This window comes from Helianthus annuus, chromosome 10, assembly GCF_002127325.2.
Source record: "Helianthus annuus cultivar XRQ/B chromosome 10, HanXRQr2.0-SUNRISE, whole genome shotgun sequence".
In the NCBI taxonomy this organism is placed as follows: Eukaryota; Viridiplantae; Streptophyta; class Magnoliopsida; order Asterales; family Asteraceae; genus Helianthus; species Helianthus annuus.
In genome coordinates, this window is record NC_035442.2 from 886,648 (window position 1) to 914,508 (window position 27,861).

The following is a 27,861-nucleotide window of genomic DNA, read 5'->3' on the forward strand; positions in this document are numbered from 1 at the left end:
ATATTTAGAAAATCTTGTGGGGGAGGCACCTGACCCCCACCTCTTCTGGTTCCTTCCTTCCCAGATATTTTTGGAGCTCCTTCCTTCCTCCTCTCATAACTCATAACAGCAGCAGGTAACTCTTCTGTCTCCTTCTATGAAACACACACACACACACTCTTCATCTCAAATTCCAAATGGACTTGTTTGTATCATGTAGCATGTAATCGATCGGTGTTCCATTACCATCACTAATTCATGTTTTTCTAAAACATGGATCGATCCACAACGAAGTTAGTATTTTCTTCATATACATACATACATACATACATCGATTTGCGTAAACGAAGATTATATATTCTCAATTTCTACTTTCCGAATGTTTTTTTTTTTTTTTTTCAGTTACGAATGTAAAGTGTACACGGATCGATTGCAAGTTCTGATAACGATCGATCGAAGATAACTTTTATCCTTATATAATTGTTAAATACTTTTGTTGTTGAAGAAATCACATTAATCTAAGGCGGATCGTTGGCGTAACTGCGTAAGTTGCAGGTAAGGTATTTTGTAGCTTTCAGAGTCCTTAAACCATCATATCAATGGCTGATGACATGAATAATTATTTCGTTTATGTTTTTAAGCACTTCACCTTTTTAGGTTTTACTTGGAATGAATGCAACTTGATTCTTCTTTGAAACCATTTGGTATTTCTAACTGTAGACAAAATATTTAGTGTCATACATGTTGGTTGGAAAATGGATGGCTAGAGACTTGTTTTATAAAATTATTTTTGTCACTTCTTAACAGAAAAGGTTTAAGGGCTTCTTCCTCTATTTGGCATTGTTTATTATTAATAAATTTAGATAAGATGTTATAACTCTAGTTGCTAAAAACTTTCGACTTGTCTGCGATTGTATGTATAATCATTGTTTTGTTCTAACAAATGACTTACTTGTGTTTGATTAAAGTCTCGCTGAATGATTTGCTTATCAACTAGGAAATGTAGTATTCTTTTGTTTGTACTAAAACGATCCATAGAACCACATAACACCATCTTATGTGAAAGAATATAGCTTTTAATCACATCTTTACCTTACCGGGATCGATTTTTATTCACCGAATGGGTGTATGCTCTTAGTAGGCTAAAATAGTTATATAAAGATGCTATGGATGGGAATTCAGTTAGGAGTTCTAGAACAGTTTTTCGTCCATAGTTATAGAAAGTGGGTTTTTAAGCATAGCTGGCGAAGGCACACTCAAGGCGCAAATGGTGCAAGCCTTGGGCCTCAGTGCAAGGCACATAAAAAGCTAGGGCTTTTTTAGGTGAAGTGTATTGTATAAAAAATACAATTTCTAGGGTTTTTAGACATTTTTTAGGCTTTATTAGGGCTAGTTTAGGCGTTTTAGGTTGATTCCATGCTTGTTTAGGGTTGGTATAATTTTCTCAAACCTGTTCACACGATTTTTGGCCGGAGTTTCGTCGGAATTTGGCCTGAAAAATGCGCCTGAGGGCCTGAAAGTGGGGCTTTGAAGCGAAGCGAGATGGTTGCCCTGGGCCTGAAAAGTGTGCCTTGACAACAAAGGTTTTAAGCATGCAATGTTTATTGAGTTGTGGTAGTGCAACATTAGTATGAACCTACGCAGTTAATATCGGTGATATATCGGTCATATCGGTCCCCTAGTAAAATATCGGTCAGAATATCGGTACCGATATTATCTGCGATATTGACCGGTATAACCGATGTATCACTGAATTACTGGTGTTAAATTGCTATATGCATAAATTCTGCATTATATTAAAATTACCAATATCCCACCGAGATAACCTATATCTCAAATATCGGTCCTTGACCGGTATCCGATATTTTACCGCATTAACTGCAAGGTATGAACACATGAAGCTTGGATATATATTATTAAGTTAGAATCATGAGGGGTTCTTGTGAATAATTGTGTTCATTACTTTAGACTTTCAAAGCAACAGTGTAAGATCTATAAATATGACATAGACAACTCTCATCTTTGCTCATATATTACTCTAATTGACACATGCTAGTAGTTTTGTTGCTTGTCCTTTATGATTTCCTTGTGTTATAGTGTATGCTTATCTACTTCATTGATCAAGCTTTTAGACTGTATGAGTCAAAAGTATAAGCAACAACACACAGAATCCGTACCAGCTATGGTATAAATTAGAAAAAAGATTCTGCAAAAAATTGATGCATTTTATGCAAGGTATTATCAACCAAAAGAAATAACTGAAGAGAACAATAAAGCAATCCTGATACGCATTTTTATGTATACAGATAAATAAGAGATGATAGCTTAGGCCTTAGTGGTTACACTTCTTACTTATGTGCACAATAATGAAATGTTAGGTTTGTGCTTCTTTGCCCCCACAAGAATACGCAAATGTGTTATATAGGTAAAATCTAGAACTATGCAGTGAGACTTAATTATGTTTTCTTCAAGGATCAATAAATTGTAACAAGTTAGATCGCGCGAACTGAATTCTTTTTTCTAGTTGAATAGTGGTCCAGTTTCTTATTCATGTTGCTTCAAGTAATAGTAAGTGTTTGACATCTTAATAACCAATGAGCTTTTGACTTAATGAAGTTTCATTCATTATCAAATTGAACCATATTGGCACAATGCATTGTGGTCTTTTGTTTAAATAGTTTTGATGCGCAAACTTCATTTGGTTCTATGTGGTCTACCTCTTGATTAATTGGTCTTCTCTCATGTCATAATTTGGTCCCTTCGGTCAACTTTCTTAGCTGAAAGCGATGTAAGCACCCTCTTGATTTATTTTAGTATGGTTTCACTTGTTTTGGAAAATCATTTCTGTCAAATTAGACCCTTTCTTGATTAGTTTTAGTTTCCTTTGAGTTGGTTTTGTTTTCATTGAATTTTTACTTGAAATTCACTAAATAGATGGAATGTGTATGATGCAAGGGGGTGGGGGGGGGGGGGTTCTCAAATTGAACCAACTTCTCTTTTTGTTAAAGAGTTGGCAGAGTGTCTGAGGGACTGCATCTGTCATCAAACTTTTCAAGTTCTTTTAGGTACACATGTTTGATTTTAATTTAACATTCAGTTTTCCAGGTGACGATTCACATGTAATGCGAGTATCAATCACTCATCTGTTCAAACGGGATTAATTTAACATAACAGTCTAGAGATCTTGGAACATTTGTCAGGATTTTTGTATCTGCATTATGCTTGCTCTTTCAGTGTGTTCTTTTGTAAGAACCGATTCCAAAATTCTCTACGTTCTTTTTGTTAGCGGTACGACATGGTGTTCAAATAGATAAATATATACATCCATTGTTGTTTCATCACAATACTCAAATCTGAAATGACAATATCCATGTAATAAAATGTATAACCTGACTCGATCAGTTATTTGACCTTCAATTTATTCACTTCATTAACTTTATCCGAATTGTGCATGATCCCAAAACCACTGACTAATAATAGATACATTTAAACTATATGCGCATTACTCTCATCGTCTTCTTTTTAGTGTAGTTGTAATCTGCCAAAATTGTTTTAAAAAGTCACTGTTCATTTGTCGTAACGTATATATGATTAAAACATTTGATAAATTAAATCATAAATTTACCCCAAGTTTGTAGATTGTAGTGATGCTTCGGTTGCTTCATGCTGGTCTGGTTGTGACAGCTGGAGATGTATGGTAGTGTGTGGATTCTCTCGTATGGTTAACGCATTTGTTAAAAAGGTATTCCTGTTTGCTGCACCGGCTTCCCTTATTTCATAAACCTGAGATATAAAAGATTAATTGCCGAAGGTGATAATATAAAAGTTCATATTTTTTAAATAGATTAGTGAACTGAAAGATACCTTTTTATGAAGTTCTGCGTTTTCTTTACGGATTTGGTTTACCTTCTCATACAGTTCGACATTTTCATGGTGGATAAGATTTCCCTGAACAAGAGCAAATAATATTTAGTTACTTGAAGATTCATTCTTCAGGGCTTACCTTTAATCATGGGTCTTAGGTTTTGGGTTGACCTTTTGGTTTAGTTCGTTGATTTCCTCGAAAAGTAGTTGGTCCTAGCAATTCAACAATGTCAAGATGTAAGTTTCTTTTCCTTTTCTTTTTGATTACACAAACAAATTAGAAAAGACTATTAGTATCATACTGAGGGTAGAAATTATAAACCTTTTTCATGCGGATACTTCGGAGACTCATTTCGAGTTGGCTCTCCATGCCCTGTAGATCTTTGACAGCTAAACCAGAAAGCTCTTCACCCATCATTCTCCTGTAATTGTCAAAAATAAGATGATATTTTGCAGACAACATCACCTTCTTATATTTTCTGATTTGACTATTTGACCCATTTGATATTAAACAAAACCTGAATTGACCCATTTCTAGGTAAATGATCGAAATTGCTACATCTGGTAGGGGAGATCCCTTTATCCAACAATACAACACTTGTATCATTAATTAGTAAGCCTTTGCATGGTCACAATAACCACTTTTCAGAACAACTTTGAGGATCGTGTACTTTTCTGCGTTACAAGTATAGGATTACTTCTTGTAGCTAACTTAGATACTCTGCTAGGATAAAAACTGTGCATGTTTTTTATAATGCTTTCTTATATTGATGGTAGCCTGTGGGCATGACTCTTGTAAATAAAAAATCTCTGCTGTTATTTGTTGTGGTTTCTATATCTCAACAAGCGTACTAGTTCAATAAGGAAATTGTTGTGGTTTCTATATCTCAACAAGCTTACTAGTTCAATAAGGAAAGCATCTATTATTGATGGTAGCAATGGTGATAGGGGTTAGCTACATTTTGGCTAAAAAAAGCTTATTTTTTTAATTGGTTGGATGTTATCTCAAGTTGAAGGTCAATATATGAATGTATCACATCAAACTATATGCTCATGTAGAATGTTAGCCTTTCATCATCATCATGACTACAATAATATAATCATTATGATAATAAAAGTTGTGGTAGTAGTAGTAGTAATAGTAAGGGTAGCGGTAATAGTAATAGTATTTTTAGGCTTTGGACTTGTTGACAACATACACATTAACGCGTATATGTTTTTAATTTTTGTTGGATAGAACATTTACCTATGACTCTCTTGCAAACTCTGTAGTTGTTGCTTTAACATTGCAGCTTCCCTCTGCCAAAACTGAAAATATAATGTAGAGATTTTGAAGTTCTTCTTTGCAATCATCATAACTAAACAAAAATAACCATGCAACACAATATTGTGACCTTGTATGTTAAGAGGACTTCGGATTATAATGCGTTTAAATCATGACAAGGAGAAATTTCAAGATAGGAAGAAGCAATATAGCTGTGGTAGTTGCTGATCGGTGGAAACTTTTAAATACTGTATCATCATCATCATTCTTAGTAAATCCCACCAATAGCAAAGCAAAGGTAGGGTCTGAGGAGGGTAATATGTAGACAACCTTACCTCTACCCCGTAGGAATGGAGAGGCTGCTTCCAGTGAGACCCCTGGCTCGATAGTAGTTTTGCATCAAGCCTTGGACATAAGGCACATAACACTCAGCAATCGGGACAAAGACCGATTAATGCATGTACCCTTTTGTCTTTAAGCTATCAACGCCACCACATGATGCATGATTAACCGTCCTCAGCTTTTAACATTATTTTCACGAAAAATTGTGTAAGTAATCAGGCTTGAGATTTGTTAAATATATGTTAGATTATTAGTATTAGGGTTTAATTGTGTTTAGCCCACGGGGCCGAGTTAGGTTTTACTAGGTTTTTATTTGGTTTGTTTCTAATATATTGAGGGTTCCCCTCCATTGTAATTACACAATTCAGTTATAATGTAGTCCATTACTTTTACATGGTATCAGAGCTAAGGCTCTCGGTACAAACCTTAACCGCAACTTTTGGTTTCTAGTTCTGAATCATGCTTTACTTGAACTTAGTTGGCTGCAAAACCACCTGGCCCTAAATGGGAAGAATGATAGTGATGTAGCACATAGCATCCAGGTTGGCTGGTGTAGGTGGAGGGCAGCCTCTCGAGTATTGTGTGACAGGAGATTCCCAACTAAATTAAAAGGGAAATTTTATAGGGTTGTAGTTAGACCTACTATGTTATACTGAACAAATTGTTGGGCGATTAAGAAGACACATGTGCGTAAGTTAAAGGTAGCACAGATGAGGATGTTGAGGTGGATAATATGTGTGGGCACACTAGGGCAGATAAGATAAGAAATGAGGTTATTTGGGAAAGATTTGGGGTGGCTAGTATATCATATAAGATAAGGGAGGGGAGGTTGATATGGTTTGAGCATGTCCGGAGGAGGCAAGCAACCGCTACCGTTAGAAGTGTGGAAACTCTTACTGTGGAGGGGAGGAGGAGTAGAGACAGACCTAAACTTAGTTGGGACGAGCGAATTAGGCGTGATTTGCTAGAATTGCATCTGAGGACATGGTCGAGGATTGGAGTTCGTGGAGACGAAGGATTAAGGTTAAGGAATTTTAGGTGGATGGCTTGGTGTTGTTTTGGGCTTTTGCATAGTAGGCATAGTTGTCGATAGCGAATACCGACAAATAGCGACAAGGCACCTATAGGCTACGTAGCGAATAGCGACAAATAGCGACGGCTATTTTGTAAATAGCGATTACATTAGAAAAAGAATTTTGAAAATTTTTACATGTATATTACATCAAAATACCCTTGTATATATGCTATTTTACATGTATATTTAACAAAAACCTATAAATCCAGTTATTTTATAGCTATATCTAATTGCTATTTACATAAAAAAAACAATCGCTATTTGTCGCTATGACCCATATAGCGACACTACGTCGCATGGCTACATAGCGCGCTATAGCGGTCGCTATAGCCACTATTAACAACTATGATATTAGGTTAGCTTTTTAGTTTATTTAGGTGAGCTTTGCATGTTATCGTTACTCTATCTGTCCACTTGGTGCGTTATTTGTCCATATCATGCGTTCTCATACCCTATTTTTTTGTGCAGATTTTCGAGGGCTATGTATCTTTTACTTTGACTTTTATGGATAGACGTGACTTTAGAGCTGGGGGTCTCACTGAAAGCAGTCTCTCTATCCTTTGGGGGTTAGAGGTAAGGCTTACCTACATCTCACCCTACCCAGACCCCACCAATAGCTTGGCTATGAGTGGGATTATACTGGGTATGGTTGTTGTAATCATGGTTTACTGTTCATCGACTTTTCATCTCGCATCACCGTGCACCCCGCGCTACTATTCCTGCTTGAGGAGAGGTTTTAAATATATGTTAAATTATTAGTATTAGGGTTTAATTGTGTTTAGTCCACATGCTTGAGTTAGGCCTCATAGGGTTTGTTTCTAGTTTCTTGCCTATATATTGAGGGTTCCCCCTTCATTGCTTATTACGGATCCAGTTAAAGTGTAGTCCATTACCTTTACAAGATAAATGAAGCTCTCCATCAAACTAGATAATTACTGCAAGTTCAATTGGGTAATAAGTCCGGTTTAAGAGTTATGATTGTTTTACTTTTTACCACCAATCGGGTGCTTAAGCCTTGTAACCAATTTACTTGTCCTAACTTAGGGAAGACAATAAACACATAAGTAAATGCTTAAGAAGCTATAAGCTTGAGACTTTTGGAACAAAAAAATGTAATAGTCATTATATGTGATCTAATCTTGGATTGAGTTGGTGTTGCACCTGATCTCATGTTTTCGTTTTTGGGCATCCCTTTGTGTGTACAAGCATGTTAGTAGGAAGTTTCTGGTTGTAAACCAAAACATCCTTTTAATTTTGTATATGCTTCTTTCTGAATAAGGCCCTGGCCTATAGTTTCAACTAGAAAACAACTATTCTAACTTTTTTTGGGCTCTTATAAAGTAGTTGTAATCTTAGCTTTTGTAATTCAAGTTTGACGATCATATCATCTGGTTTTTTATCTTAGAAAAATGAGGATGTTACTTAAGTCAAAACTTCACATAGTCCCTAGTTCTCTTCACTCTTTAGGCTTTTTTTAACCAGGTATTTCCTTTTGTTGATCCCTAATTCCTACATTAATAAAGTGATATCATGCTAAGTTGCTAACATCTCATTTCATTTTTTAATGATGCGTATGAGGAATCTTAGAAAAAAGATGTTATGTTGCTTTAGTAGTTTCACAGAGAAGTCTTGCCATGGGAATCGTTGTCAATAGCGGCTATAGCGACCGCTATAGCGCGCTATGTAGCGAAGCGACCAAGTGTCGCTATTTGGGTTAAAGCGACCAATAGCGTGAATAGCGACAATTAGTTTTTTTTATGTAAATAGCAATTAGATATAGCTATAAAATAACTGGATTTATAGGTTTTTGTTAAATATACATGTAAAATAGCATATATACCAAGGTATTTGATGTAATATACATATAAAAATTTTCAAAATTCTTTTTCTAGTGTATCGCTATTTATAAAATAGAGGTCACTATTTGTCGCTATTTGCTACGTAGCATATAGATCCCTTGTCGCTATTCGCTATTAACAACTATGGCCATGGGTACGTGTGCAAAGCAATATAAATATCCATCAACTGCTATTTCGTTTGCGAGACTTAATTACCTCTCTTATTAGTTGATGTTGTGTTATTACACAATTAGGTTAACGGCTCTCTATTTCATGCATATCTCTTTGCGCCTCGAGTGCGCCTCGTGAGTTTGACTACTGCGTAGCGCCTTAAGTTGGGAAAGTTTGTGGCTCAAGCACAGATCTTGTTTTACTTTGCCATGATCTTAATTTGAGTTTTCTTGCCTGCACATTTTTTCCTCAGTATTTGGTTCAACTTGCTTCTCGTATCCCCACATTCTCTCCCATGAATCTCATAAGGAGTCATGCGGGGTCCCATTTTGGCTCAAGGGTTCAGGAGTTTCTTTGCAGGAGTTTCATACGAAAGGAGCCCCAGTTTGGAGTAAGGTAGTTGAGTAGAGGAAGTGTCAGATAAATGAACCAAGAGCTTGATAATTGGTCATCCTTTTGCCTTTTTTAGGACGTTTGGTTCGCAGAATTTGTTTTGAGTTCAATTCATTCTACTGAAAAATGTGTTTGGTTGGTTAGAGATGGAATTGGGACTCGTTCCTTGAACTTTTAACCAAAACGCCCTTAACACAAACAACATTTAAAAATTGTTAATCAAAAGTTTAAGAATTAGAAAACTAAGAGAAGTTGAGAACTAAAAAAAATTCACTATTTCAAGTTATATAGTTCTATTGAGGGTTCCCCCTTAAGGTATTTGTGTTCATTCTTTCATATAGTATACCTTCATTTCGCCTTTAAAAATGTTTACTAGCTTGTTTATAACTTCATATCAAGCAACTTTTGATATCACTTCTTTTGTTTGTAATTTATTGGGCAGGTATTACAACAACCGTACCCAGTAAATCTCACGAATAGTAGAGCTACTGGTAGGGTCTGGGGAGGGTGGGATGTAGGCAAACCTTGCCTCTATTAGCGGGAATAGAGAGGTTGCTTCCAGAGAGACCCATAGCTCTAGAACTTATTGGGCGAGTATTAACATTAACGTAGGAAAATTTTGGAATTCCTATGGTAGGTACCTAATATGAGATGGAGGCTACTTTTTTCTAGGTTTGTTCCTGTGAAAATTGAGCAAGGTGTTTTAATTACAAATGACCTGAAAACTTAGGGCTGAAGTTCAGAGGGATTGAATCTTTCTGGTCCTTCCACTTTAAGTTTTCCCTTACACATGTGATCACTTTCACTTTAAAGTTCAATCATCTTAGTCACTGGACTTCACCCTCATTGACAAATGCACACATGCAACCAAAATAGCCTTTTGACTGTGACCATCGTCCCCTCAATTTTTATTCACCGGTTACAAGGTTGGGTTAAGTAGGAGGGAAAAAAATACAGATGTGATTAACATAAAGTGAGATTTGGTTTTCTATTACGGCTGCTTTTGTCTTAATGAAAGTGATGTCCAGTGTCCATTTTTGGAAAATCTTGGAAGCAAGGGTCAAATATTTAATAATTTCTTGGGTCAAATAATTATTACTTGAGTCCTTGTAGGCATTGAGTAAGTTACCGGAAATTGCGTATTTGTCGAATCTGTTCCTTTCCCATGAAACATACAGCTCCTTAGCTTTTTAGCAGTGATGTTGCTCTTGATTGTTCCTGGATGTAGAAAGCAGCCTTGATACATCTTTATCTGAAATCGGGAGTGACTCAGCTTTGAGCTGCATTCCCTAACTTATCATTTTGTTAATGACACATGCTGTGTGATTAACTTGAAGAGTGATCTGTTAAGAACAAAACGAACTATTTTTCAATGGAAAAGTTCCAGAGTCTTGTGCGTTTGTGTTTGACTTGTCGTCCTTGCTCCACATCTGTGGAAGAAGATGAGTGTCTTCATTTGACCTTCCTAATTCCAGAAAAAGTTTACAAGTCTTTTAGTTACCATTATACAAAATATGGAACACAATGAGATGGATAAGTAATTGGTTATTCTTTGAGCAATCTCTATGCAAGGATTTCTGCTGCCAACTTGTGCAGGATATTTGGGTAATATGTGAAGCCTTATGCGTGTGTCATTTCCTTTTTATAGGTAACTAGAGCTTATAGCGAGTGCTGTATTTTGTCTTTCACATTCGAGATTCATGAGGGAAGTATGAGAGTGATGGTAAAGGATGGAAGAGACAAAACTGCCACTTTGAATATTTTGAATGGATACAGCAATAGGTAAGAATACTAGTTCAAGCTGATAATCTTATGATGTCTTAAATTCTATAATCATTTCCTATTGTTTGAGTAAAATTTCATCGTCAGAGTTTTCGCATCAGGTTTCAAGAATAGAACTTAAGTAGAGGGATTGGGGTCAAGATAATTTTCCGCCAACACTCCAGAAAAGTATCTCTTGAAAGTTTGGCTTGGAAACTAGAGGGGTACCTTACCGTAAGTACTTCAAAGCATGCGTTTATTGTCTTCATGCTCATAATACTCGGGATTGTTAACTTGAAACCATCTCTTAGAACTAAAAGCTTTATGTAACATTCATTCTCTACGCTCTTTTTCGAAACCAATAGAAAGCAAGTCGATAATGAGCAGGTTTCGGGTTCAGAGTCGAAAAAGTGGTTGATAGATAGGAGCCAAATTGCATGATCAATAACCTCAGGTAGCATTGGTTGTGATACATGAATTGTTAGCTATTAGCTGCTTATAAGTGTTTGTTGGTGGATCATGATGATGTCCCGCCATGACTTTTAGTAGTTGGAGGTTTTTGGGCTTGTGTAGTTGTGTTTATCCTTTGAGTTAGGGTGTCACATCTCGTATCCTAGCAGAAGGCGTTTTAGTAGTAACTAATTATTAGGCTACTACAAAGATGGCAAGAATTAAGAGTAAACTACTTGAGCCTGGATATGTTTGGCTTTATATTGAAAATGATTTGGGTAATTAGAAATCTATGGAGAGAAAAAAGTAGGATAGAAATCGTGTAGGAGTTGAATTTTATTACTTGAACAAATTAGGTCACATGGCTCTGGTCTTCTGTAACTCATGATCATATCTTCTTGGCTACGCTGTGCCTGGAATCACTATAGGTACCACTTTCTCTTCTCTTCTCACAAGGGTTTCTCTTTGCATTTTGTTGCCACTACCGTGAGGGTTTCCCGTTTTTCGTTGATTAATAATTTTGTCTTCTCTAGGCCAGGACGAACTTGGTATTCTAAAGTTATTGATATAGCACTAGATGCATAAGCAAAGACTTGTATATATCATAGTTGTCGATAGCGAGCGTAGCGATCGCTATAGCACGCTACGTAGCGTATAGATCTAGGCTCGCTATTAGGGTTGTAGCGATAGATAGCGATAGTAGGGAATTTTTTTTTACTAAAAATAGAAATTAAATATAGCTATAAAATAGCTGGATTTTAGGTTTTTGTTAAGTATACATGTAAAATAGCATATATACATACCAGGGTATTTTGATATAATATACATATAAATTTTAAAAAAAAAAATTCTAGTGTATCGCTATTTATAAAATAGCCGCCGCTATTTATCGCTATTCGCTATGTAGCATATAGGTAGGTACCTTATCGCTATTTGTCACTATTCGCCATTAACAACTATGGTATATATATCATGTGAAACTCAAAACATTTTCCTTAATGACAGTGTTCCACCACAGGCTGACATGATCCTACTGTTTGCAGCTCTTATTACATACTTGCTTCAAGTACATTATCAGCTGCTTTGAAAGTTGTGAATTGAAACTTACACTCGTATATGGTTTGACACATTATCAAGAACATGTGGGTCCTCACAGTTTCCTTGTTCTAGTTTCCCTGCCTCTTTTTTATCCTTATCTCACTCAAATTTACTTGGCAGCTACACTTTTTGTTTAATAGTGTTCTGCGCTTATCTCATATAATGCTACTATCTGGAATCGAGTGAAGAAGCTGAAATGCCATAGATTTCTGTTGAAACTTATCCCTCATTTTTGTTTCTAGGTTTATCTGAAGTCACAAAGTTTGTGCACTAAATATGTCTATTTCTACTTCTAGAAAGAACTGAAGTTCAGAGATACTGCTAGTCCTGCAGAATCTTTTAAACCTAAATCTCACCTCTTTTGGACTTCAGTTAGGTGGTGCCAAAGCATCGTAAAATAAACATTGACGTTAGTTATGTGGTATTTGAGGCCAAACATCTCTTATGAACCCAACACTGTAAAGGACAGAGGGATGTGGGATTCGTCCTGTTTTTTTCTTTCATATTGATTGCACCTGTGCGTATATTTTGTGCAACTTGCATGTGTATTGTAAGTATTATATGTGGCTTAGGATCTTTATTTCTTATTATACTTTAACTCATGTCTATTAAGCATAATATGTAAATAGAAGTTATTTGTAAGCTTACCCTGACATCTGAAACCGGGCTTGTAATCTGGTGCTCCTCTTTTGCTTTGTGGTATCGCTCAATCACTGACTTCATGCTGCACAAATTTTCTTTAGTTTGTAACTGCAAATAAGTACAAACTGCAAATACTAGATTGATTTGACAGACTGCTTATACCTAGCTACATGCAATATGAAATGTCAAAAACAACATGGCTCATTAATTACCACCAAGAGCATTATATTCAATTGCAAGTATCACCCTAATTGGTTCTACTGTAATAAGATTCGCTTTAGGCCTCTAAAACGGTTGAGCAGTTCTCTATAAGATATACTTTAACCAATCACTACTACTACTACTACTACTACAGCTAAACTTGAATCTTGTTCAGATCCAATACACGTAAATCAGACTAGATTAGTGTGCCAAACCTGGATCTTGTTTACGGTTGAGCAGTTCTCTATAACAACCCTTTCAGGGAAAGTAAATCAAGTTATATGATGGGTCAGTTTGGTTTAAATCCAAATCAATTAAATATATTTTTTTAAATTGCCCGTAACATGACCAACCCGTTTTGACAATGACAGAGGGTATACCTAATTAGGTTAATGTATCAAATCTACTAGTTTTAAGAACGAAATATGGATTGCCTATTAATGTTACAATATGTGTAATTAGCTTTAAAACTTCGGATTCTACGTTTTAACCTAAAGCACTTTTGTGAATGAATAAAAATATATTTTAATTAGGGGTGACGTTATAGAATAGTAGCCAAGTTTCTCATTTGTTCCATTAAAGTCATTCGATCTTTTTTTCGCCTCTGAAGTTTCATTTGATGTTCTAATCTTGATACAGTAATTCAAACTTGAGTGACTTTAGAGAAACAAGAAAAGATTGAGCGACTTTAGGGGAACAAAGCACAAATTTGGTTACTAATCTAGTCCAAAAGTGTCCAGTTAACAATTGAGTGGAGTGTTTAGATGGAACAGGATTGCTGATTTGAGGCAGAGAAGAGTGATAATCCGAGTTGAACAGGAGAACATTTATCTGAGATTTTGAGGTGATCCGGAGCAATGATTTGATCCGGCAAGGGTTTTAAGTTTGATGTTAATTCATTAAAAAAAGTTGATCATTTGAAAATTAAGGTTGCATTTGAATTGATGGTTACCTTGGTATTTCATTATTTTTTTCCAATCCATGTTATTCAAATGACCTGAAAACCTAGTAAACTTGGTTACTATTATGTGAAAATTTTCCTTTAATAATAAGTTTTTATTACAAATTTGACAAAAACCTTGGGTACTAAACCCTACCCGTCTATGACCTAGTGGTATGTTTCTCCTTTATAAAAGTGGGGTGAGCTCAAATCTTTGCAAGTGCAAAGTTAGTATTTATGTGTAACAAATCGGTATTAAAAATAAACCCCTACTCAGAACCGGGTGTTAACACACCTAGCTATATCGACCATATCCGCCGAGTAAGATGTATGTATATAGTGTTTGTATTCATATATGAATGTGTGTAGATGGTGCTTCTCTTTTGTTTAAGTAGGCATATATATGAAATTAGAAGTCTTTTTTCCTAGAAAGTTTGGTACGGTCTTTTCGAGTCAACCAAACTCCCAAAGAATTAACAAGGATGAAGGTAAATAAATGAATAAAATTTCTCGTCTCGTTTATTCAAGTGCAAGTACAAGGTGGACTTCATGCGTGCATGCATTAATTAGGAAACGTGGATGCAGAATGAGAACATGGGTCCATGCAACCCACTACATGGTTACTAAATACACTTAAGAAACAATAATAATGCAGCAAAGATGGGTAGAATGTAGGATCAAGTCAAGCTAAAATTTGATTTTAGATAAGAAAATGATGATGAATACACAGAAAAATATAATCTTGCAAATGTTAATACAATTTAGCCCCCAAATCGCCCTATAGGGTGTTCCTAATCATCTCTTACTATTTATAGTCTAAAGCACTTAGGCTAATTACATTGCGGCATAAGTTTGAGGAATGTATGATCGGGTCGTCGGAGGGGGAGTCTTTGCGCCTAGAGTAGCGAAATGAAGGAAGAAAGTAACTAGTAAATAAATGAAGACAATTAACTATATATTCACGTGGATGCAGAATGAGAACATGGGTCCATGCAACCCACTACATGGTTACTAAATACACTTAAGAGGGGGAGGGGGGTAGTGCACGGTCCTCCCAACCGCCGGAGTGATCCCACTCCGGGAGCCGCTACCCGACCAAGAAGCTAGCTCCGCGGTGAATTCCCCTTGCCGAGTTCTTACCCTGGGCGACATATGCCACTCCCAAAACTCGAACCCGGTACCTCTGGGACTTAAAGAAACAATAATAATGCAGCAAATATGGGTAGAATGTAGTGCAGGATCAAATCAAGCTAAAATATGATTTTAGATAAGAAAATGATGATGAATACACACAAAAATATAATCTTGCAAATGATAATACATTGTCATATAAGTTTGGGTTTGGTAAACAACCCAACAACACGGTTGTTTATGCGTTTGAACTCAGCTCGTTAAGCAGCGATGGTAGATGTTTGACTGACTTTGAACAATGTGGCATGATGGTTTTCGTAGGTTGATAGTCCAAAACGCAATTTAATAAATTGTTGTGGACAAGGTGCTTGTACCATGACAAATTAGCTTCACCAAGAAAGTAAAAAAGACAAGAAGTGGCGTTGCGAGGGGCGGAATGTTGTAGAAGGCAAAGTAGTTGTCGGCTTGAAACAACCAATCAAGGCCGAGAGGTGGGTGTGGATTGACAAGATGGGTCATGGTTTCAGTTTGTTTGTTTGTTAATCCAGTGGCTTTGATCAAGGCCGAGAGGTGGGTGTGGATTGGGTCAACGAAGAAGATGTGGTGATAGCAATCGGTTGATCCAATTTATCGCTTAGCGCCGAGAGTAGCGAAATGAAGGAAGAAAGTAATTGGTAAATAAATGAACACAATTAACTAAATAGCGATGTAGGTCAGAATTACTTAAGATTACTAACACTCATATAACGATTTAATTTACGAATGAAATTTGTATATGAAAATTACGTGCACAACTTAATTAAGATTACTAATACTCATATAAGGTATGAATTCATGAATAAAACTTTCATACGCAAATCACATGCACAAAATCACAAATAAAAATAGGATATTATTATACATATAATCACTGCATATCGGAAGCAAAATTTCATATATTTAGTTTGTAGTAATGTTGAATTGAAGATAATAACACATACATCCATACATAAATTAATTTTCGGAGTTTCATAATATAATTATAAATATAAAATATATAAATAGCATATAATAGCACATAGTTTAAATTCTAAAAAGTGGACCTCTGATGTGAGTTCTAAATTGATTTTGGTAGAAAAAAATTAAATCAAAATATTGAATTTTAGGTTTGGTAATTATAATTAGAGGCAAATTTTGAATCTTAATATATTTTAAGAATTCCAAAATTAGTAATTAGCTAGTTACTTGTTTATTTAAGAACAAATTATGGATAACATTTGTTTAAAATCTTAATCGTCTAAAATCACTTCCCTCCAAAATCTCAACAAGATTAGGGGTTCATGTGACATACAATCAAAGGAGGAGACGCCAAATGTACTTTTATTTTTATTTATTAGTATAAAGATACAAAAATTTACGGTCACAAATAAAACACTAATATTGTTGTTGCTCTATTGGTTCTTCGCTTACTTGACAATACACGGGTCTTTGGTTTGACACATGGCAACATTTTGTTTTTTCCAATTTTTTTTTTCAATTGTTCAAATGTCCTTAAGGCACAAACATAAAGAAGAAGAAAAAGGTTCTAAAATATTAGGTTTGTAACCCAATGCATATGAATATTCATATTCATTTCTAGGTTTCTTTTTTATTTGAAGTGCTTTTATTACTTTTATTTGTTTTATTTATATTAAATTGTTTATTTAGGTTAATTTTCTTTTCTATATCAAATTGTTTGTTTATATTAATTCTTATTGTTTTGAGGTTAACACATAACTTAAAAATATAGGACCTATATTTTCTATTGGAATAATGAATTTTAATAATCTCAACTGTTAGTCATTGCCCGGCAACGGTCCCAACTTTAAAAATAACTAGTGGTGGTCTCACCTTTTCACATATTGTAAATCAATGGACCTTTATTAACAGAACCTTAATTTCTTTTTGTCCCCTTATCCTTTTTGGTTTAGTAAAGGTCCATTGATTTACAATATGTGAAAAGGTGGGACCACCACTGGTTATTTTTTAAGTTGGGACCGTTGTTGGCCAACGGTTAATAGTTAGGATTATTAAAATTCATTATTCCTTTTCTATTTGTACAGGGCTCTCAAAGACCCTCGCTCTCGGGGACGACCTCTTTTTAGGGAGATGACAATAATGAACCCAAGAAACAATTTGTCAATAAAGATGAACAAATGTCCACGATGGGAGCTTCCTTCCTGACCAACACCATTTCTCGACCATTGATTTGTGATGGTATAGAAACGATGCTCATGAAAGCGACATGATGGATGTACGATGGAAATTATACAATCTTTCTACAACGTGTAAGATAATGAAACTACGTTTTTTACGGGTAGTTTTGAACGAAACTACAGATATCAACAACGCTTTTGACAAACTATTGAAAAATGTAGTTTTGTCATTTTGGTATATGTATACCAACCATGCGCTTTAGAGCATGTTATACCTTTATGGTATAACTTTGTAAAGTTGCATATTTTGAGTTATTCTGTTTCTAATTTGTAATATATATATAACACTAACTTCTGTCAAAAATCTGTTAAAGAGTTTATGTAAAACAACTATTTTACGTTTTGGCAACCTATTTCTACAAGTGATCCCCATAATCATCGGCAACCCCATAACCACATAGAAATAAACCATGGCAACTCCAGCGTAGAAAATATGCATGGTGAAGGCATTCATAGGTGTTCGCCGGAGTTTTCCCCGAATCCACCTTTAGGTTTGTAAAAGACTACATTAAATTGCTATGTTTATGATTTATCCAGGGGCCAGGATTTAAGGGGCGGGGAGGGGTGCCCGACCTCCCGAACTTTTCGGTCAGTAGTGTTATATATGTACGTTTAGTATAGGATTTTGTAGGTATATACGTTTTCGACTCCCCGGTTTTATTTTTTATTTATATAGCCCAAATATTATAGCCCAAATCATTATATTTGGTAGAATACTAGAATGTATATTATGTAACCCAAATCAAATCATTATATAGCCCAATTTAAAAGCCCACCCTATCCAAAAAAAAATAACCCCAAATTCGTTTACTTTGGGACATCGACCAGAAGAACAGAAGCCACAAGCCATAACTGCTGCAGGGGGGGGGGACGCAAACTGTTCGACTTCAGGTTCTTGTTCGAGAACATAAGCCAAAACGTTGCTCGTTGTTGTGGCCCTTTACTCTTGTTCGAGTTTTTCAATCTTCATAAGGTTAAAGGTATGTGTTTTTTATCTTTAAGTTTAATTTAGGGCTGCAATTTATGTGCTTTAGGTTGAAATTAGGGGATAAATTGGTCTGAATTTTTGTCCTAAACTTGTTAAATCTTTCTGTAACTATGTCTAATTTTATTTGTTTAATCTTATTGTGATTTGATTTAGATAGAAATTAGAGTTTGAAATCTAGGTTGATTTGTTACTTGTTTTGTTATTAGATTATGCTATGGGGAAAAATAAAATCGTAACTTCTTTTTTAATGTTTGAGAACGTTTTTTATTTGATATTAATGTTTGACCCGACCCGACCCGAATCGAATCACCGACGTCCGACCCTAACATACACCTCGAAACTACGCAATAGAAATTTTTTTTAGGTCCGTTACCTTCCGACCCCCGAACTTTTTTTTCAAGCTTCGCCACTGGATTTATCCATCCCCACTCTTTTAATTAGGTTTAAAGAAGGGGTTTCTCTTTTAACTGTTTTCGAGTAAATTATATAAATACTTCTTTAAAGAGGAAAATAGTTTTTTTTTTTTTTTAATAGCCAAGACAACTTTTATTACCTCATAACCAGATACTAAGTACCAGCCAGAAGCTGGATGTAAACAACAGAAAAAGAAGAAAAAGAGGAGAACAAACTTAACAATGCTTTTTTTTTTTTTTCATTTTATGAAAGTTGGTGTTAGAATTCAAACATGTTACAGGTTGAAAACCATAAATCTCAAACATGCAACATTTTAAAGTTAGATCTGAGGTGGTGAATTCGAAGAACCAAAACAATGGACCATTGTGTAATTTACAACTCTATTAGTAAATAGTAATATACTTGTAATGAATTTCTAATACGGCCATAACATAAGTCTTAAGATCCTTCGGATATAATAAAATTGAATATTAACTTTCATACATGTTACCCTCTAAAATTCGATGGTTATAATAGTCATTTTAATTAAACCAACGACCAAATTAGAAATAAGGTGTTGCAACTTATCATGTTGCTTATTATTTCATTTCATTTAATTTAATTTATTGCAAATTCTAATTATTCATGTTTCTTCATGCAAGATATATTTTCAAAGAGAGATCATGCTCGTTCTTTACCCAAATCGAAGATGTTTCAAAGTCCATAATTATGATAATACGATGAGAGGAAGTCTCTCATTTTATATCTAATTGTAACATATAAACTCATGTAGTGCAACTCAACACGTACGTCAATATGAATATATGGCCTGCAAATTATTGTTAACTTAATTTCTACCAAATTACACGTTATGGAGACAATAGTTATAACTCAAAAACAATTTTTTAAACGGGTAAGGAGAATCATTTAGGATGCCTTTTACTCAATCATTTAGCTAGCTAGCTACAGAAGAACAACATCCTTGGGAATAATATACTAAAATTGTGCTGTCCTTTTCCTTATAGAAGGAGGAATAGAAAGAATAGCTTGACCAAATTTAAAAATTAGGTGAAGTGTAGAAAACAATGAGAAATTAAATTAAGAAACAAGGAAATATGATAAGCTACCAGTCGTACCCTTGCATGGTCAGTCATGCAAATTTATATATACTATGATAGTATTAAATGAAATCCCATGAGAGAGAGAGGAAGATTATCCCTTCGTTACAAAATCATATTGAAGAAATAAATATCAGAATCGGTTCTAATGAGGTCATACTTCATCACATATCATATTTTATAGCATAACTTCAAATATGAGAACCATCTAATATATAAGGTCTTACACAAAGCTAGGGCTTATAGCCTAGAGGTATCAAGATACTAAGAAAATGTGTTCCTCCTCATGAGATTGAGGGTTCTGTCAGAAATGAGAATGATATATAGTGTAGGGACTAGTATGTAAAGTGGTGTCCTATATAAACACCATTCTTGTAACCCTAATTCTTTGATGAACAATACAATCTCAATACAATTCAACCCAATTACTGTGTTTGTTCTACACTAGACAACATGGTATCAGAGCAGAGTTTCTGATCCGTGAAACAATCTGTTCATCATCTACAATCTATCTCAAGCCAATACAACCCCAAACCAACACAAAACTCGATAATCAAAACAAAAAAATCAAAATCAACTCCGAACCTGTGCGTAGCAGATCCATCATCCTCACTGTGTTCGTTAGCAGAACCCTAAAATCCCATCTTCGATCAGAAAACCCTACAACCCTGAATCGATCTCAGCAAAACTCAAGTCAAACCAAAACCCTACAACCCTGGTTCCAACCGCCGCCGCTGAAAAACCCTAACACCCTGGTCACGGCCGCCGCCGCTGAGAACCGCCACAGGAACCCTAAAACTCGCACACGCCATTGTTGTGTTGTGCTGAGTATTGAAGATTGTTTGATTTGTGTGTTGGTTCATCTCTGAAAATAACGAATTTTTTGGCCCTCCAGTTTTGACATTTTGCTTGGGTTGGCTTATACCCTAAAACTCGCTGCCTATTGGTTTGAGGTTGTGCGGAAGCATCAAATATAAATCCGCTGCCTCTTTTTTAATTCGCTGCCTAATTTTTGAACCCCTTAAATTCGCTGCCTAACCGTTTGCCTTATTTTATTCCGCCCATCAGCAATCCCCAGTCAAAACCTTGAACGCGAGTTCAAGTTGCCGGTGTATTTAATAAATACACCGGTAAGATACCCTCGCTTCCTAGCGTCCTAAAGTCTTGAACGTGAGCTCAAGTATCCAGCAAATTTAAATCTTGAACGCGAGTTCAAGTGCCCAGCGCATTTGATAAATACACTGGGTTAGCTGTTTGCTCAAAACAGTTCCGGCATAGTTGTCCGCGGATTTACCTGATTCTGGCGTATTTGACTGTTTATTAAATACGCTCGGTTTATTTATTGCCTGTCGGTAAATTCGCCGCGTGATTTTTTGATAAATCCGCCCGGTTGTTTATTGTCGAAAAAAAAAATGGAAATCAACCATAGTAAGAACAGTGCTTGGATTTTCGATTCTGGTGCCACCGACACCATGACGTTTGAACCATTGGACATACGGTCAATGACCCGACCTCAGAAATCTCAAATACATACAGCGAACAACGGAACGATGCAAGTGAAAGGAGGAGGAGTAATTGAAATTTCACCAACTATGAAATTGTCAAATTGCCTCTATGTTCCGTCCTTATCACACAAATTACTGTCAATCAGTCATATCACAAAAGAATTAAATTGCACGGTACTAATGCACCCTACTTTCTGTCTCCTACAGGATATCAGGACGGGTGTGATTATTGGACGTGGTACTGAGCGCCAAGGATTGTACTATGTGGATGAAGTGGCTCACCAGGGTACTGTGATGTTGGCTCATGGAACTGACAACCGGGACGCCTGGTTATGGCATCGACGCTTGGGACATCCATCTCACGGTTATTCGCACCTTTTGTTTCCAAAACTCTTCCCTTCAAATGGGAAAATAGATTGTGAAACTTGTCTTCGGGCCAAAAGCCATCGACACCCGTTCAAACCTAGCAATACGAAAGTTGCTTCCCCTTTCTCATTAATTCATTCTGATGTGTGGGGTCCTGCTCCTGTGATAGGGGGGCAGGGTCTTCGGTACTTTATATTATTCGTGGATGATTGCACTCGCATGACATGGGTATATTTTTTAAAAACCAAAGCCGAAGTTTTCGAAAAATTTGTCACATTTTATGCCATGATTCAAACTCAATTTCAAACTCAAATCCAAATCCTTCGATCCGACAATGGAGGGGAATTTGTCAATACGTCCATGAAACAATTCTTTACAACCAAAGGATTAATTCATCAAACCTCTTGTGCCCATACCCCAGAACAAAATGGTGTTTCCGAACGGAAGAACCGTATTATTCTTGAAATGACTCGAGCCCTGTTGATAGAATCTCAAGTCCCTAAATCTTTCTGGCCGGAGGCAGTTGCAACCTCAGTATATCTGCTGAACCGGCTTCCCACAAAAGCTCTTAAATTCAAGACTCCCCTAGATTGTCTGTCTAAATCTGCCAATATTCCCCATCCTCTTACTCTTGAACCTCGAATCTTTGGGTGTACCGCTTTTGTCCATATACCCAAAACCAACCGGAACAAACTTGGCCCATGTGCTGAGAAATGTGTATTTGTCGGCTATGGGATCGATCAAATCGGTTACCGATGTTATAATCCAACAACTCGTCAAATGTGCACCACAATGAATGTTGATTTTCTTGAAACAAAATACTTTTATAACACCCAACTCAGTGGTCAGGGGGAGAATGACAGTATAGACACTCTGAGCTGGTTAACTCAAATTCCCTCATCTGAAGAAGTCACAACAGAAAACTATCACAGTACGGCGAGTCCTTCAAACACAGACACACAATCCACGGAGCACAGTACCACTGAAGAAAGTCCATCCAACGTGATGCCTGAGGTAAGAGATACTGAGAATCCTGAATGTTCTACGTCCTATAACTATGAGACAACAGGGGAACATATAGAACCGACAACTACAGAACATGTTGATCCAGTTGTTGAACAGGTTGAACCAGTTATTGATCCAGTTGTTGAACAGGCTGATCCAGTTGTTGAACATGTTGAATCAGGTGCAACGGAGACTACCGGAAGATACTCACTTCCACCCAGATCCAATAGAGGAGTTCCTCCAAAGCGGTACTCCCCAGAGAGGGAAACCAGAAATTCAAGATATCCTGTAGCTAATATGGTCGACGGGAACTTATCTAACAGTGCAAAAGCATTTGTTGCTTCCCTATACACTGAACAGATACCCAATTCCGTAAAGGAAGCTCAAGGTAAGAAGAACTGGGAAGAAGCAATGGAAGTGGAGATGCGTGCTCTTATGAAAAACAATACATGGGAAAAGTGCATTCTTCCTAAAGGAAAGAAAACAGTTGGATGCCGGTGGGTGTATTCGATTAAATATAAACCAGATGGTTCCATTGGAAGATATAAAGCCCGGCTTGTAGCCAAAGGGTACACTCAGACGTATGGGATCGATTACTCTGAGACATTTTCTCCGGTTGCAAAAATGGATACCATCAGAGTCCTCTTTTCCGTTGCAGCTAATAAGGATTGGCCCCTTCATCAATTTGATGTTACAAATGCATTTCTTCATGGAAACCTAACTGAAGAAGTTTACATGGAGGCACCTCCAGGTTTTTCAGGAGGTTTTAAAGATGGGGAAGTTTGTAGGTTGAAGAAATCTCTATACGGGCTAAAACAGTCCCCTCGGGCATGGTTTGGAAAGTTCACCTTGGCCATGAAAGAATACGGGTACCGCCAAAGTAACGCTGATCATACCTTATTCCTCAAAAGAATGAACGGCCTCGTAACCTGCTTGATCATATATGTGGACGACATGATTATCACCGGAGATGATGTAGAAGAAATAGCACAACTAAAAAGGAACTTGTTTTCAAAGTTTGAAATGAAAGACCTTGGGAATCTCAAGTACTTCCTTGGAATTGAAGTTCTCAGATCTAAACGGGGGATTTTCATCTGCCAAAAGAAGTATGTTCTTGACCTCCTGGCAGAAACTGGGTTGATTGATTGTAAACCAGCTGATACGCCAATGGTGGTGAACCACAATCTTCACATGGAACTCGATGGAAAGCTCGCAGACAGAGAAAGATACCAAAGGCTAGTGGGCAAGCTAATTTATCTTTCCCATACTCGCCCTGATATAGCTTACGCTGTTGGAGTGGTAAGTCAGTTTATGCACCAACCACAAGTTGCCCACATGGAAGCTGCTCAGAGAATTCTAAGGTATCTCAAGGGAACTGCAGGCCATGGTGTGCTGTTCAAAACAAATGGGCATTTAAATGTTGAACTCTACACTGACGCAGACTGGGCAGGAGATAAGGGAAACCGAAGGTCTACATCAGGGTATTTCTCCTTGGTTGGCGGAAACCTAGTTACCTGGAGAAGTAAGAAACAGAAGGTGGTTGCTCTGTCAAGCGCAGAAGCAGAGTTCAGAGGTATAGCTCGAGGGTTAAGCGAAGTTCTTTGGATCAGGAAGCTGCTAGAAGACATTGGTTTTTCACAAAAGGGTCCTAGTAAAGTTATGTGTGACAATACCGCTGCAATACAAATCTCAGAAAACCCAGTTCAACATGATCGAACAAAACATGTGGAGGTAGATCGACATTTCATCAAAGAAAAGTTGGAAGGAGGAATCATAGAGCTCCCGTATGTGGCATCAAAAGATCAGCTTGCAGATATTCTCACAAAGGCAGTTAACGGAAACGCGTTTAGTAGCTGTTTGAGCAAGTTGAGTATTGGTGACCCCACTACTCAACTTGAGGGGGAGTGTCAGAAATGAGAATGATATATAGTGTAGGGACTAGTATGTAAAGTGGTGTCCTATATAAACACCATTCTTGTAACCCTAATTCTTTGATGAACAATACAATCTCAATACAATTCAACCCAATTACTGTGTTTGTTCTACACTAGACAACAGGTTCAAGTTCTATGGTGGACAAATGTGCCAGTAAATAAGAAAAAGAAAAAAACTACTTAATGATTCTTTGTATCTAAAGTGAGTGTTTGAAAGAAATATGATCGATCAAGTTTTAACTAGATTAGTTAAAATGGCTGAAGCAGTGATCGCGGAATGATAAGGTTATTTTCCTGCTGTACTTTTTTGGATCCCTTTGTTCTATTTGTGCCTTTTTAGTATAGACTACTACATAATTTCAGGCTTGTTGGGAAAACTGATAAACCAATACCGATACTTCTGCATTTCAAGCTAAAGCCTGCAGCAACTATATGTTAATCACATAATTTTCTTTAATAAAACTTAAGCTTCTAATCCAATTTATTTGCATGGAAGTCTGGTTGTATTATCTGGATACGTGTACCAATCCCACAAAGAGATAGGGGCGTCTTTGTGAATTTTTTTTTTTTTTACACAGTTCGAGCTCGAAGTGTCCTTTCATAACGTTTTATTATTATATATTTTTTAAGTTAAATTAGTATTTGGCTCACTAAATCTAATGCGAGTGGACTAACTTCTAAACTATAAAAATTGATTTGTAAATGGCATATATTGAAATTGGCATAGGTATGCTATTTAAAAGAAAATAACATATATATATCGGATTTAAAAAACACGCTCCTCTCGAAATCACGGGCCCTGTACGGTAGTCCTCTCACACACAATAAAGGCTGCCCATGCAAAGAGATTAAAAAAAGAGGTCAAAAACCATATCTCATTAAATCATCAATGTACTACATTTCTTTTAAGAACAACTTTTTACATCAGGATAAATTTATGTTTTTATTTTATTTTTTATATTAAATCTTATATATATATAGACTAAAAAATTTGCCAAGTTACATCAAAATAGAATGTAGACGAGCAAAAAGCTGCGCCGCCACCCCTTAAACTTTTATTTGAATTCACACCACAGGGCAAATATCATACCACTAGACTACTAGGTTGAGTATCAATGCACTACGTACAAGTGTTTTATGCAGTTCTTGTAGTTGTCAACAGGGCCGGCTCAACGCTTTGAGAGGCCTAAAGCAAACTCGAAATGCAGGGTCCTTTCCGGTTTTTAAGTGATATTATTTTTTGTTGCTGTAAATTAAGTATATGGTGGCATTCTTATATATTAGAGTGATCTTTTATAAAAAGAAACTAGATTATGATGATATTTACTAAAAATAAAAAATACAAAAACTTAGTAAATAGAATATAAAAATAAAAGCTAATATAACCAGTTCTAGAAATAGAAAATCAGCCTACAATGCAAACATATATTATTAATAAATACAAATAGAGACACATGAAAAGAGAAAATAAGAGTAAGAATATGAAGTTGGAATCTCTAAAGTAAAAAATCATTTAACTTCATGACTAACCTCCTGTGCCCATTCATTGTAACTATGTTAACCAATAACAAAAAAATCATATGTATTTGTTATCCAATATGGGTGCTTTTGAAGAGTGGTGGCCTAAAGCAAATGTTTTAGTTAGCTTACCCTTCAGCCAGCTCTGGTTGTCAACATTAAAATTGGTTTAGAAGGAAAGCTTCCCAATATTTGAAAAAAACGGTTATATATTTACTGGCTGATTTGTGCTTTTGATTATCTAAGTTACAGACACAAATACATTTAGTAAAATCCTACTCATAGCAAGCTATTGGTATTGGTTAAGGAGTGTAATTAGTGGACAAACATTTCCCCTATCTCGAAAGATAGAAATGATACCCCAACTAAGCCCCCCCCCCCCCCCCCCCCTCTTGTAAAAACCTTTTCTCATATATGTAAAGTATAATATCCAGGTTGCATATATATAGTGTTACTCATGGAATCAAAACAACAATAAAACAAAAATTACTAAAAATGGTAGTAGTAATATATAGATAACATATAAAGTGGTTTGTTTGAGTTATAATATATAACATATATCAGAAAAATGATATACACAACATTAAAGTTATAACTCATTAGAAGAAATTTTGGTGGTTAATGAATATAACAAATACAACACAAGTGGTTGATTTTTTGTGTGTTTCGGATGTACTTTCTCATGTTATATAATATTCAAACCGGAGGTATAGATTATACACATTGATCATCATCATCAGGCCTTCAATTCCTCATCTTAGCAGGAAAAGGCTCATTGCAGCTTCAACTTGGTTATATACACTTGAATATCATACCTAGATGTGTTTAAAAGTAATTACTGTGGTTCATTTGGTTTAAGGATTTGTGTTGACATGCATGGTATGAGCATTTTAATTAATTAGTACATGTGAGGTATCCTTCCATATTAAAGATCTTATAGTCATACAAAAGTTAAGCAAAAACTTTCATATTAACAAATTATAACTTAAGATTTGACACTAATATTAACACACACACACACACAATGAAGAAATGAAATACAAGTCAACTAGTAAATTTGGGTAGTAATTATTAGATGAGATATAGTAGAGTAGATCTGACTGACCTTGTGCTAGAATACTCATGAAGCTTGGATGTGCTAGAGAAGATGACAACACCAACCTCAGCATCACACAAGATAGCAAGCTCCTTAGCCTTCTTCAGCAGTCCACTCCTCCTCTTTGAGAAGGTCACTTGCCTGCTTGTTGAGTTGTCAATCCTTCTAATCACAATCTTACCCCTTCCCATGATCCCTAATTAATCAATCCATCAAATATTATTATTACTAATCAATCACTCACCAAAGAACAAACAATACATATGATTCAAAAATGAAACTAGGATCAAGAAGAGATCTGGTCAAAATCTGAAACACTGTTGCTTACTTTTGCTTTGATGACCAATAAGTCTTCTTTCCTGGCTTCTCTCTCTACTTTCTCTCTCTAAATATAAATCTTTATCTATCTCTCTCTGTGGTTTCCCAATTGAGCTAGGAGTCGTCTTCTACATAAGGAAATTTGTGTCTTAACTCTCCATATATGGTAGGTACTATAAAACCTTTCTCCTTTTACCAAAACCGCTTTTCGTCCTAAACCCACTTTCTCTCTCTACA

At 36.0% G+C, this 27,861-nt stretch overlaps 2 protein-coding genes across 32 annotated transcripts; one reads left to right on the forward strand and one right to left on the reverse strand.

Moving 5' to 3' along the window:
* On the forward strand, positions 1-17,932 carry LOC110883767. Of its 30 annotated transcripts, none has more exons than XR_002560645.2 (7): positions 122-272; positions 382-534; positions 3,618-3,721; positions 3,898-4,080; positions 6,993-7,097; positions 10,575-10,708; positions 10,810-14,124. XR_002560645.2 is itself a non-coding variant. In XM_022131410.2 (5 exons), the coding sequence occupies exons 2-5, from the start codon at positions 3,674-3,676 to the stop codon at positions 17,349-17,351; spliced, it is 408 nt and encodes a 135-aa protein (XP_021987102.1). In that variant the 5' UTR covers positions 509-534; positions 3,618-3,673; the 3' UTR covers positions 17,352-17,932. The 30 variants fall into 30 exon arrangements, 4 of the variants coding, with proteins under 4 accessions (XP_021987102.1, XP_035834921.1, XP_035834920.1 ...); XR_002560637.2 differs by lacking the exons at positions 3,618-3,721; positions 3,898-4,080 and having other exon boundaries at positions 10,810-10,921; positions 12,181-12,279; positions 12,356-14,124; XR_004870402.1 differs by lacking the exons at positions 3,618-3,721; positions 3,898-4,080 and having other exon boundaries at positions 10,810-10,921; positions 12,181-12,279; positions 12,478-14,124.
* Positions 3,279-27,861, reverse strand: LOC110883766 (MADS-box transcription factor 23). Of its 2 annotated transcripts, XM_022131409.2 has the most exons (9): positions 27,635-27,861; positions 27,316-27,502; positions 12,884-12,959; positions 5,090-5,151; positions 4,166-4,265; positions 4,015-4,056; positions 3,844-3,927; positions 3,605-3,762; positions 3,279-3,517 (listed from the first exon to the last, which is right to left on the reverse strand). In XM_022131409.2, exons 2-9 carry the CDS (start codon positions 27,495-27,497, stop codon positions 3,502-3,504), a joined length of 720 nt encoding a protein of 239 aa, XP_021987101.1. In that variant the 5' UTR covers positions 27,498-27,502; positions 27,635-27,861; the 3' UTR covers positions 3,279-3,501. The 2 variants fall into 2 exon arrangements, with proteins under 2 accessions (XP_021987101.1, XP_035834919.1); XM_035979026.1 differs by lacking the exons at positions 12,884-12,959; positions 27,316-27,502; positions 27,635-27,861 and adding an exon at positions 10,056-10,285.

Excerpts from the sequence above, each read along its gene's own strand:
- LOC110883767 (XM_022131410.2), top strand. The coding sequence starts at position 3,674 with ATGGTAGTGTGTGGATTCTCTCGTATGGTTAACGCATTTGTTAAAAAG. Across the intron at positions 7,098-10,574 it reads CTATCCTTTGGGGGTTAGAG|GTAACTAGAGCTTATAGCGA; the intron begins GTAAGGCTTACC and ends TCCTTTTTATAG. Across the intron at positions 10,709-17,230 it reads TTGAATGGATACAGCAATAG|GGCTCTCAAAGACCCTCGCT; the intron begins GTAAGAATACTA and ends CTATTTGTACAG.
- LOC110883766 (XM_022131409.2), bottom strand. The coding sequence starts at position 27,497 with ATGGGAAGGGGTAAGATTGTGATTAGAAGGATTGACAACTCAACAAGC. Across the intron at positions 4,266-5,089 it reads AGTTTGCAAGAGAGTCATAG|GAGAATGATGGGTGAAGAGC; the intron begins GTAAATGTTCTA and ends TGACAATTACAG. Across the intron at positions 3,763-3,843 it reads ACGCAGAACTTCATAAAAAG|GTTTATGAAATAAGGGAAGC; the intron begins GTATCTTTCAGT and ends TTTATATCTCAG.